Source organism: Miscanthus floridulus, chromosome 19, assembly GCF_019320115.1.
Source record: "Miscanthus floridulus cultivar M001 chromosome 19, ASM1932011v1, whole genome shotgun sequence".
NCBI lineage: Eukaryota > Viridiplantae > Streptophyta > Magnoliopsida > Poales > Poaceae > Miscanthus > Miscanthus floridulus.
Window position 1 is genome coordinate 29414730 of NC_089598.1, and position 12916 is coordinate 29427645.

General features: G+C 51.1%; 1 protein-coding gene across 1 annotated transcript; it reads right to left on the reverse strand.

Annotated features, from left to right (window-relative positions):
- Positions 1-5686: 5686 nt before the first annotated feature.
- Positions 5687-9128, reverse strand: LOC136527740 (uncharacterized). The gene is made up of 2 exons (XM_066520558.1): positions 8849-9128; positions 5687-8724 (listed from the first exon to the last, which is right to left on the reverse strand). Exons 1-2 carry the CDS (start codon positions 8936-8938, stop codon positions 6475-6477), a joined length of 2340 nt encoding a protein of 779 aa, XP_066376655.1. The 5' UTR covers positions 8939-9128; the 3' UTR covers positions 5687-6474.
- Between the last annotated feature and the right edge of the window lie 3788 nt (positions 9129-12916).

Here is a 12916-nt window from a genome sequence, read left to right on the forward strand (position 1 = left end):
GGCGGCGTCTCTAGTCTCCCGCAGCGCCGGCGTCTCCAGTCTCCCGCAGCGCCGCTGTCTCCAGCCACCCACGCCGTCGTCTCTAGTCTCCCGCAGCGCCGCCGTCTCCAACCAACCACGCCGCCGTCTCCTACCGCCCACACCACCATCTCTTCCCCACAGTCGGCGTGCCTTGGATGCATGAAGATGGCTTCACCGACGAAATCGAAGCGGCTCCGCTCGAGCATAGATTCACCGTCCAAGGGAGTGAATCTGTCATGGGTTCCTGAGGGGTATGCACTCTTATCCTCTTCCACTTTTCGATCTGGGGTTGGTTAATAGGGTTGCAGTGAACTTGGGGGTCGATTTGCGCATCCGAAGCTAGGGTTTTCATGATTTCTTGTTCTTGTCCATGTTTTAGGATGGACAGTAGTTCTGCATTACGCATAGCAGTGTGTGTCCCATGTTACTATGAGGCTTGTGATGACGGTAGAAATGTGGCTCACAATGCAGTAGATTTTTAGCTCATTGTTGATAGGGACACTCTGAATCTGATTGATTTAAGTAAGGATGTAGCTGCCAAAGTGTCTATTGGGAAGAATCAGGGCTTCAATTTGACATATTTTGACAAGAACACCCAATGCTATACCAATCTGACCTCAGATGCAGCTTTGATGGATGCTACTAACAATTATTGGCACCTAAGGCAGCTACCTTTGTTTGTGAATTTTTATGACATGATTCCTATTGCATATAGTCAGAGTGTGTCTTTGGATAATGAGGCCAGTGCATCTGTTGCTCTCCCATTGCTGCCCCCTCTGCTTGGTCATGATGATGGGCAGAACAATCAGATTGTTGAAACTGTTGGGCCTGGTGGAGGTGAGGCCTAATGTGGAGTCACTTAGTGGGGGAGAAAGTGATGATGATAGTGTTCACTCTTCTAACTCTGATGACTCAGCTGAGAAATCCACACCTGCTCAAGGAAGAAGCAAGAAGAAGCATGCTGATGATGATGTTTCATGGGAAGAAGATGTTGAGGAGTATGTTGGGGTCAATGATGAGGGCCATTATATGCCAAAACAGCAAGATCAACAAGCATCAGAGGGGGATACTGACTCTGACTCTCTTGTTCATGATGATTTGTATGTTGATGATGATGCTGGTTGTGAGATCAATGAGCATGTTACTAACTTAGAAAACCCAACTATAGAATGTGGTGTCACATTTGAGGATGGGGACACCTTTAAGAGGGCTATTAGACAATATGCTGTGCTAAAAGAGTTTGAAATTGCAGCTCCTTATAGTGAATCCAAAAGGTATAGAGGGCACTGCAAAGGATTCAAGAGCAAGAAGAAGAGGTGCAAGTGGAGGATACATGCTTCTCAATTGCAAGATGGCAAGACTTGGTAGGTCAGTTTATTTCTTTTTCAAATTTCCTTACATTTGGTTCTTATTTTTCCCAACATGTGTTTGATGCTTGGCCTTCCTTTTATTTGTCAGATAAAGAAGTTGGGAAAACATACTTGTGCCAGCACATCCCAACTGGAGAAGAACTGCATGGCTACCAATGCCTGGGTGAGGGACAGGGCCATTACCATCCTGAAGGATGAACCAACAATTCAAGCTGGTAAACTGAGGAAGGATTTGCAGAACAAGTACAACATCCAACTTTCATACTATGTTGTCTGGGATGGACTGCAAATGGCTCTAGAGCAAATTCAAGGAAAATGGGATGACAGCTTTGAAGATGTTTTTAGATTCAAGGCTAAGGTGGACAGGACAAATCCTGGTAGCATTGTGGACATTGAGTGGATACTGGTTGTGTAACGTCCTGCCTCTCCGAGGCCGGGCCCGCTTACATCTGGCAGCTTCTCTATGATATAGACTGCCCTCACAGACCAACACAGGTCTTTTCTGCACACTTTGTCCTCACTCGTGCGCACCCAGGAAGAACTTCCCGGTCGGTCACCCATCGCTCCAAGCCAAGCACGCTTAACCCCAGAGTTATTTGCAGATAGGCTTCTGGAAAAGAAGTTGCAACTTATTGGTATGAGTATCCTATTAATCCTATTAAGCCCTGGGCCGGGATGTTACATCCTCACCCCCTTAAGAGATCGACGTCCTCGTCGATCAATCCCAAGCCAGGAGCGTCCTCTCTTGGCCACGTCCGTGTGTCCAGAGCCAGCGCATGTGCCATGCTGTGTGACCACACCGGATCCACACCAGCCATGCGCACCATGCCTGCGCAACTGCGACACACGCGCCCGTGAAACCGCGAGAGTCGGCTCTGATACCATTATGTAACGTCCTGCCTCTCCGAGGCCGGGCCCGCTTACATCTGGCAGCTTCTCTATGATATAGACTGCCCTCACAGACCAACACAGGTCTTTTCTGCACACTTTGTCCTCACTCATGCACACCCGGGAAGAACTTCCCGGTCGGTCACCCATCGCTCCAAGTCAAGCACGCTTAACCCCAGAGTTATTTGCAGATAGGCTTCCGGAAAAGAAGTTGCAACTTATTGGTATGAGTATCCTATTAATCCTATTAAGCCCTGGGCCGGGATGTTACAGGTTGGTAATAAGAGGAGGTTCACAAGGATGTTTGTTGCATTTAAGAGCTGTGTTGACGGTTTTTTGAATGGATGCATACCCTTCTTAGGTGTTGACTCAACAGTTTTGACTGGGAGGTGGAGAGGGCAGTTAGCTTCTGCTTCTGCTGTGGATGGACACAACTGGCTTTTTCCTAGTGGCATATGGTGTCTTTGAGTCTAAAACTGCTGAAAATTGGAAATGGTTTTTTGAGAAACTTAAAGTGGCAATTGGGACTCCTCCAGGCCTGGTCATATGCACAGATGCAGGCAAAGGAATAGATAAGGGAGTTACATATGTTTTCCCAAATGGAGTAGAGCATAGAGAGTGCATGAGGCATCTAGTGAAGAATTTTAACAAGAGGTATAGAGGAGTAGTGTTCAAGAAACATTTGTGGCCAGCAAGCAGAGCTTACAACCAGAGGCACTTTGATCACCATTACAACATCATGAAGCAAGCTTCACCAAGGGCAATGAACTGGATAGAGGACAACCACAAGCACATATGGAGTAGATGGAAGTTCTCTCATGCAAGCAAATGTGACTATGTTACTAACAACATAGCAGAGACCTTCAACAGTTGGATTAGGAATGAGAAGTCCTTGGCTTTAATTCCTCTGTTGGATAGGATCAGGCAAATGATCATGGAGAAACAATACCTTAGGAGGTCACTGTCACTTAAGCTGAGAGACAAGATCTTGTCTCATGTCACCAAAGAGCTGCATGCCATGAGTAGGAATTTACAGTATGCCATACATAGGGGGCCCAACAACGCTGCTGAGATTCAAGGCACTACAAAGGAACTGAAAACCTAGAGGCATACTGTCGACCTTGATAATAGATCATGCAGCTGTCAAAGGTGGCAGATTACTGGATTGCCATGTACTCATGCTCTCTGCTTCATCCATTCCATGCGCAACAGAAGTGTGGAAGACTACATAGATGACTATTATTCGGTTGATAAGTTCAAGAAAGCATATGAACATGTGATAAGTCCCATGACAGATAGGAACCAGTGGCCTGATGTGGACTTAGGTTTCAAACTTTGGCCTCCAAGGTTGAAGAGAGCTGCAGGTCGGCCCAGATCAAGAAGGATAAAAGGTTCTGAAGAAGGTGGCAAGCAAAAAAGCCAGCGCCAGTGCAAGAGGTGTGGAGGGATTTGGTCACATGATGAAGACCTGTAATGAAACTGTTTATGACTCTGATGCACCACCACCAGCACCACCAAAGCCCAAGAGAGCAAAGAAAAAGAAAAGCACTGCCACAACAACTGTCTCTACCTAGCAATCACAGATTAAAGGTGCTCTAGAAACAACTGTCTGTCCTGCTCTGACAAACAGCCCACCAAACATTGCACCACCAGCTCTAACAAACAGCCCCGCAGCAAACACTAGGAGGTAAGTGTAAAGACTTGATGCCTGTTATCTATGACAACATACTGTTATTTATCTTTCTAATGTTGGGTATGACTACAGCCGCAAGAGGGCATTGGAGCTAGGTGGTGAAACTTCCTCCCCAATAGTAGAAGTGCAAGCATCAAAGAAGAAGAAGAAAAGGTGGTGACCACCAAGGCTACTAGGAGAAGAAATGCAGGCTGGGGAAAAGGAGGCAAGCAAGGCCGGCAAGAGGATGTGATGCAACAAGAAGCTCATCCTGGACCTGTGATGCATGTCTTATGTAATGGATCTATTTTGTGGTGAACCTGTTATGTAGTGGACCACCAAGGCTACTCAGTTATGCAATCTCAATCATGAACTCAGTTGGCAGACTTTGTTGTGTGAAGTGATCAAATTAAACCTGGATGCATGTTTTTGCAACAATTTGGCACACCATTTTCTTGCCCCATCATTCATGAACTCAGATACAATTTGGCAGACCATTTTCTTGCAACATAGTTAAGATAGCATCATTGATTTCAAACAAGGTATAGATAAGCTGGATACATGTTCATGACCAACAACACTAACTGGATATATGTTCATGACCATGACCAACAACACTAACTAGGATACATGATAACCAGGATACATGACAACCTGTTGTTCTGCTTCACTTGACCAACAACACTAACAGAACTAACACCAAAACGAAAACCATTACACCACCAACTATAAGCAGCCTGCTCTCCAATTTTATTCATGTTGGTCAACTAATTTCTTGTTGCTCTCAAGTACTGACTTCAGTAGTGCCTCTGAACCTTGGAGATGAATCACTGCAGTCTCCAACAGATCTTGGCAGCCATCGAATCCTTGGCAGGCCTTCTCCTTGTCATTGTCTTCCCTCATCACCTCGAGCAGCCATGGCACCCTGAACTCGAACCTGACTACAAGCGCGAGGAAGAACGCCTTTGGCGACCAAGTAATTGATATACTGTTCCTCAAAGTAGTACACTCCACACGCAAAGTCGGTCTGGCAAACAAGAGATGAAAAATCAAAAAAATGCTCATCTCCTCAAAACCAGATCAGAAGTCAACGACCACTTACATGCTCAAGCAGTGGACACTTGTAAAACCTCTTCCCTTGCTGCCAGGCTTCTGCGACACGCGCCCGATGAAAACGGTTCCGCACATGTGGCAAGGAACCAAGGGCAAGAATCCAGCTTGGTCTCTGTAGGGGTCGAGCGACGGCGAAGCTGGGTGCGGCGCGCCGAACGGTGTGGAATGCGAGCTCGATGCCATGGCTCGAAGCTAGGGTTCGTCGAGATGGGAATGAGGATGGGGAGAGAGACTGACGAGAACGAGAACGGGGGAAGGAAGATGACGATCGGGGCCGAGCCGAGCTGGTCCAACCGGACCACCTAAATGATAGGACTCAGGCCGGCAGGGGTAAAAACGTCTCTTTACTGTGCTTTCTCTCTCCCGATTGCTGTTTTTCTTTATTTTAATGGAGGCGGTGTCCACCGGCAAACATTCGCGATTTCATAATGGTACTCAGCAAAAGCAAGTGTTGGCGGTGTGTTGCAGCCAATTTGTTGTTTTCGCGATGTCCCACAGCAAAAATTGCCTTTTTTCATCTTATAAGCAAAGAGAACAAAAAAAATAGTGGGATTATTACTCTGCAAGTGATTATTACTGAGAAACATCGCAAAATAGATTGCTGCTGAAGATATAAGAAATATTTACTTGAACAGAACCAACATCCATGTCAGAATGCTTCATCATTGATTGCCAGAACACCCAGTACCAGTGGTTTAAGTCATAACTGTTAACATGCTTGCTCAACTTTACGCGGGTACACATTAACACTGCAATGCAACAATATAATATGCTACTCTATAATTGTAATCAAATCAGTATGCAAATTGAATATGACATGCTAGATGTCCTGAAAGGTAGCCTATTGAAATATATGGGGGCTGTTGACTTGTTGGTATGAGAAACCTCAATGGATTGGTACATCAAAGTATCATTCTATAAATTTTACTCAGATGACACAAATCCTTGTTTTTATACTAAGTATTCTATGCTTATGAGTATGACGAATGACTTAATGAAGCAATGGTGGACCAACACGTCCCATTTCGCCAACCAAACACCCAATTGACACATCAAATAAAGCACAAAACAGAGATATTATGTGAACATATCACTAAAAGATGTTGAAACTGGAAAATGAACCTTATCATGGCTAGTTTTCAGTACAAGCAACAAATATTTAAATCCAACCCCAAAAGTGAAACCCATCAAATGCAGGTTCCAATGGAACTACTCAAAAACATACGAGTAATCAACTTGGTGCAAACATATAGCAATATTTGCAGTATGTCTATTAAGTATATCCTTGAACACACTTATACAGCTGCATGTTCTGCTTAGCCTTTCAGGTAAATTCTTTCTTTCTTTCTTTCTTTCTTTCTTTCTTTCTTTCTTTCTTTCTTTTTTGTTGTTGCTGCCACCATCAGAGCACTAATGACTCTTGGTGCCCACATCCATCGGATCAACCCTTGTCGTTGCACGCCCAGCATCCATGGGAGCAATGGATGCCTCCTCTCCAGATAATAGCACACCTCCAGCATCCATCGGAGCAATTGGTACCTCCTCTCTTGACACTACCAAACATCCAGCATCTGCAGGGCAATTGTCTATCCCCTCAACCAAAAGTACACCTTGAGCTTCTGCTTTCTTCCCTGACACAAGATCCCCATCTTTTTCAGGCCCATCTTCTGTCAAGTCCCTAGACACCTCAACTGCAGTTTCCGCAGACCCAGTTTCAAAAGGCCTGGCCTTTCTTGGCCTGCCACGCCGTCGCTTCTTCACCAATGCATCACCTTGGGTTTCTGCAGTTTCAGTTTCCAATGGCTTCTTTCTAGGTCGCCCGCGACCTCTCTTCTCCATCAAAGGAGTACCAAAGGATTGCAAAATCCTAGCTTCAACTTCATTTTGCATAGGCCCACCTTGGTCTACAGCTTGTGCAGGCAGAGCTTCATGTTGACCCTCAGTCATCTGTGCAACTTTCAAGTCCCCAGTTTCCAATGTCTTCTCCTTTCTTGGCCTCCCACGGCCTCTCTTCACTGTGGATGCAGGAACCACTTCTTCTGTAGTTTCGGTTTCCAGCGGCCTCTTTCTAGGACGCCCGCGGCCTCTCTTCTCTGTAAAAGAAGTACCCAAGGATTGCAAATCCCAAGCTTCAACTTCATTTTGCACAGACCCAGCTTGGTCTGCAGCTTGTGCAGTCAGAGCTTCCTGTTGACCCTCAGTTATCTTCTCTGTCAAAGAAGTACCCAAGGATTGCAAAATCCTAGCTTCAACTTCATTTTCCATAGGCCCAGTTTGGTCTACAGCTTGTGCAGGCAGAGCTTCATGTCGACCCTCAGTCATCTGTGCAACTTTCAAGTTCCCAGTTTCTAAAGTCTTCTCCTTTCTTGGCCTCCCACGGCCTCTCTTCACTGCTGATGCAGCAACCCCTGCTTCTGAAGTTTTGGTTTCCAACGGCCTCTTTCTAGGACGCCTGCGGCCTCTCTTCTCTGTCAAAGATGTACCCAAGGATTGCAAATCCCTAGCTTCAACTTCATTTTGCACAGCCCCAGCTTGGTCTGCAGCTTGTGCAGTCAGAGCTTCCTGTTGACCCTCAGTCATCTTCTTCTCTGTCAAAGAAGTACCCAAGGATTGCAGATCCTTGGCTTCAACTTCATTTTGGACAGCCCCAGCTTGGTCTGCAGCTTGTGCGGCCAGAGCTTCATGTTGACCCTCAGTCATTTGTGCGGCTTTCAAGTGGCTAGTTTTCAATGCCTTCTCCTTTCTGGGCCTCCCACGCCCTCGCTTAGTCAATGAAGCATCCGCGGACTGCACAGATTCAGGTTGCATCTTCTCTTTCCCACCAACCACAGTGTTACTACAGGCAGATATGTTCATGGAGGAACCACGCAAAGCATTAACATCAACAGCAACCCTGAGCGGCCGGACAGGCTTACTCTCACCACTGTGGGGCATGGTAGCAGGTGGCGGTGAGAGAGGAACCGTATTCCTCTGTGGTTGTCCACCAGAAGGTCCCTGCTCAACTCCCACCAACGGCGCCACAGCGGGGTAGGCATTCTTGCGCGGGCGTCCGCGCCCCCGCTTGACCCCAGACGGAGGTGGTGGAGCAATAGCTTTCAGCAGCTGTGAAAAGGAGGAACGCACAGGGACAAGGGCGCTCTTCCGAGGGCGTCCACGGCCCCTCTTGACCACAGATGGAGGCGGTGGATCAATCGCTCCCAGCAGTGGCGAAGAAGAGGAAGGCGGAGGGGCAAGCGCGTCCTTCCGCGGGCGTCCACGCCCCCTCTTGACCCCAGATGGAGGCGGCGGAGCACTTGCTCCCTGCAGCGGCGAAGGAGAAGAAGCCACCGGGTCTAGGGCGTTCTTGCGCGGGCGTCCACGCCCTCGCTTGGGGCCCTGAAACGCCGGAATCAAAGCGGAAGGGGCTAAATCTGGGTTCTTGCGAGGCCGCCCCCGACCACGCTTCTGCCCCGGAGCAGGCTGCTGAGTGGCGGTGGAGACGAAGTAGTTGCCAGAGACGAGGCGAAGCTGGCCATGGGACCTGAGGCTGCGGAGATGGACGGAGAGGAGGGCGTCGTGGCGAGAGTGGAGGCCGGAGAAGTGGTCGGCGATGTAGTTGGCGATGGCGCTGCGGCTCGACCCGCCCGGGTCCCGCAGCTCCGTCAGCGCCTGCATGATCATCTGCGCGCGCATCCGATCCAAACCATCGGGTCGAGATGCAGCAGCAAGATTCAGTGTTCACTCCAACGAACCGAGGAGGGAAACGGGGAGCGGCGACGATGGAACAGGGAAAAAGGAAGCTTACCTCCTTGTATGTCGGATGGAGACGGCCGGCGGAGGGTGCCGGTGCCGCCGACGAAGGCGACGCGACGGCAACCACCATTTCGCCTTGCATCCGCTAGGCTGCTGCTGTTTCTTCTCTCTTGCTTTTCCCTTACTACTCTACCGGGGATTGGGGAAATGGGGGAATTGGGGATCTCCTGTCCTGATTGCGTGACGGCGTAGCGATAGGAGGAGAGCGGTGCGGCGCGGGTGATGCGAGCAGCCGAAGCCGCCGATGCCGACAAGGGGCGTGATTGGTCTACGGCACCAGACCAGGCTCGTCGGATGCAGGAGCTATAGATGGCCAACGGTCCGGGCCGGCCCGGCACGGCCCGGGCCCGTGAAAAGCACGGCCGGGCGCTAACGGGCCAGGCATGGCACGCCGGGCCACCAGGCCGTACCTAAAAGGGCCACGGGCCTAGCCGATGGCCCAGGCACGGCCTGCTGGGTCGTTTTTCGGGCTGGGCCGGCCCGAAAAGCACAGGCCAATCCAGCGTGTCGGGCTAGCCCGAGGCCCACGAGAGAGGGAAGGGGAGAGCAGAGAGCAGGGCAGCCACGGGAAGCGGCGGCCGCCGCCGTCGACGTGCTCGCCCCAAAGGCAGATCCGGATGCCAGCGCGCGGGAGGAAGACGGCTGCGCGCGGGAGGGAGACGGCCGATGCGCTCGCCCCAGAGGCAGATCTGGTCGCCAGCGCGCTCGCCCTGGAGGTGGGGCCACGCGGGGAGGCATGGAGGAGGAGGTCGCCGGTGCGCTTGAATCCGGCCGTCGTTGATCGCGGGAGATGGCTGCGCGCGGGAGGGAGACGCCGCCACGTGGGGAAGAGGCGAGAGGCGAGAGGGAGCGGGTAGGATTTAGGGTTCGGGGTGAGCCGGTGAGGGTGAGGCGGGGGGAGCCTGGGAGGCGGGGAGCTAGGCTGGGCTGAATGTCGCCCTGGCCTGGGGGCGTAGCCGCACGGGGTTGGCAGGCCGAGCTGCTAGTGGGCCGCCTGTTCTGTAGCAAGGCGTGCCATGCCGGCCCACGTGCCTAGGGTAAGGCCCAGGCATGGCCTGATCCTCCGGGTCGGGCCAGCCAGGGCCCGCTAGCCGCCAGGGGTGGGTCGTGCTTGGGCCGGGCCAAAAAAAGGGGCTTGGGCCGGGCCGATGGGCTCGGGTTGCATGGCCAACTATGGCAGGAGCTAAGACCTTCAGTTCATCGAATGCAGGAGCTACACGATTGGTTGGTTGGGACTGCACTTTGAGTCGGGCTAATGGGCCCGCCTAGCCTAGCTCTTGTTTCTAGCGGGCTTGTCCAGCGCTCCGCAAAAAGTTTGACTCGGCAAGTGGAAGTTTGCCCGAAGATTGTTTGGTTTGGGCCTAAGTTTGACACGCCTGATCTTAGCCAACTTATAGTTTCACCAAAAGTGTGATGAGCAAAATAAAAAAAACACTTGTGGAGTTTAGCGAGAATTGAGTCCATGACATGTGAAACATGGTGCTAAAAAAGTGTGATGTACCATAGTCACGACAATAAACCAAACATACGTCTTAGAAACTGTGGCAAGTCTAACTTACAGCTTGGCAAGCTATGGCCATGAAGCAAACAAACCAATTCTTTCCCCATGCTACAATAGCCACCATACTACTCCAAGGACGACCTCATTCTTCATCGATTGATCCGCTTAACCCCTCTCCTCTATCTTCTCTCCCGGCGTCGAAGACAAGAGGGAAGCCCACCTCCTCATTGTGTGGACCCTGTATAGTTGTAGACATCGTTCGCCTAAACAACCATTTAGCTCATTTACACACGTTTAAACGCTACACGGTATTCCGTTTCCACTTAATCGACCATTTATCTCGTTTAAGTGGTTGGTTTGCCTGTTTAAATGGTCATTTAGCCTGAATAATGACTAAACATCAAGTGACTAATCGTTTACAATTTAGGATAAAACTGGTTATAGATATATGTCTCCTAGCTTATATTTCCCAACAACTCCTGGCTTCCTAGGTTATCGTGTATGATTGGTTTTCTCTTGCGCTTCTCCAATGGCAGTGGCGACGGTGTCGGTACCACCTCTGACGATGGTCCCAGAAGGTTCATTCTGCTCTACCTTGATGTGTCCGGGATGGAGCTCATAGGTTCCACCTCGGTTGGGTTTTGCTTCCTGGGTATTGCTAGGTAGAGATGGTGGTGACGCTATTGGGACCTATGTTTCCTCGGCTCTTTCTTCGTCCTGGAGTCATCTTGGGCAGTGTTTATTGGAGGCTATTGGGATTTTGGTCCTTGGGATTAAGTTCATCAGAGTTCATGGCGTCGGTACTGCTTAGACGCGGCGTCTAGATGGACGACGTGGCTTCCTAGACTGTAGAAAATTCCCCACAAGCCACCATGCCGTACGCTCGTTCCTACCCGCATCGCGCGCCACTACCGCCATCCCCCACCGTGCCCTCGCGCCGCGTGGCACCCCCATCCCGTGTCACATCATGTCCCCCGCCATGTCGCGCTCTATCTCTCGTCGCACCCCATCCACCATCGTGCCCACTCTGCCTCGTCCATCGTGGCAACGGCGTGCACCGTGCCACTAGGAGAAGGTCACCGCCGGTCGGGACATCGTCTCCTACGGTAAGCCGAAGACACCACAATAAGAAGCCATGGCACCACCGACCCAAGCTTTGTTGTTGCTACCATAGTTTCCCACCAGGAAGGCCGTGGCTGCCACGACGCGCGACCTCAGCAATGAGATGTTGTGCTGAAAGCATATCTTGCAAACCTATGTTTCAAGTGTTTCAGACGTTTCAAAGATATGTTGTAAGTGTTTTGTTTGGATGTTATAAAAGTAGATCCGGATGTTGAATATGTTGCAAGTGTTTCAGATGTATGTTGTAAGCATTTGTTCAAAGGGTTAATTGGATCTATGCCATTATAATTCTACCGTTTTTTAAGCACACCATTACTATTTAAGAAACTATGCCATTTCCATTAGAACTCTACAGATGTTTTGAGATACGTCATTATATACGTCTGGAGGTGATTTGGGCCCACAAGCAAGCGTGCGGAGGGTACTATATATCCATATGGACAAGATTGCCCCCTTCCTCTTCTCTCTCACACTTACCGACACTTGGGGCCCACTTGACAGCCTTCTTCCCCACAACCTCCCTTCCACTCTCTCTGTCTTCTCCATCTGTAGCACCGAGCGAGCGAGTTCGAGCGTGGGAGGGCAGCCGCACCAAGCCAGCCGCTCGGTCGCTAGACAAGCACGCGGGTGGGGCGGTCAGGCCGTGCCGCTGTCGACCGAGCGCGCGGGCGGGCGACCATGTCGAGCCAGCCGCGCCGCCGCCGGCTGAGCACGCGGTAGTGCGACCGCGTCAAGCGAGCCGCGCCGCTGCCAGACGAGCGCACCGGCGGGCGCCCGCGACAAGCCAGCCGCGTCGCCGCCGGTCGAGAGTGCGAGCGGACGACCGTGTCGAGCCAGCCACGCCGCTGCCCCCCCGAGCGCACAGGCGGGTGTCCGCGACAAGCTAGCTACGCTGCCGCTGGCCAAGCGCGCGGGCGGGCAACCGCGTCGATTCAACCGCGCCGCCACCGGCGAGCGCGCTGGCGGGCTGCGCAGGGGAAGCTAGGTGCGCTGCTCGGCCGAGGGGCATGCGGCTTGCAGCCGGCGGAGCGATGTGCTGTGCCCCCCAGCGGGGCTGCGCTGGCCTGGCCTACGCGGGGCGACCGAGATGCGGGTCCAGGGTGGGGCTGCGAGCTGGAGTTGCCACGACCGGGGAAGGAGGAATGGAGAATGTCGGCGGGCGGGGCACCTGCAATGGCAGTGGCGGCATTGGAGAAGCAGAGAGAGAGAGTTGCGTTGCATCTTGGATGGGAGAGGGATGACAAGTGGGCCCCACACGTCATATAGTGGATAGAGGGAGACTTGCAGGGGGCAAAAGTGTCCATACAAAAATACGTTAGCCTTAAGACGTCTGAAGTGGGCCCAATACGTCTTTAGGTGTACATAATGGTGTATTTCAAAGTAGGAAACAATTGTAATGGCATTGCCATAGTTTCTTCAATAATAATGGTGTTTTTC

Coding starts and splice junctions, on each gene's coding strand:
- LOC136527740 (XM_066520558.1), bottom strand. CDS start 8,938: ATGCAAGGCGAAATGGTGGTTGCCGTCGCGTCGCCTTCGTCGGCGGCA. Junction 8,725..8,848: donor TCCATCCGACATACAAGGAG/GTAAGCTTCCTT, acceptor ATGCGCGCGCAG/ATGATCATGCAGGCGCTGAC.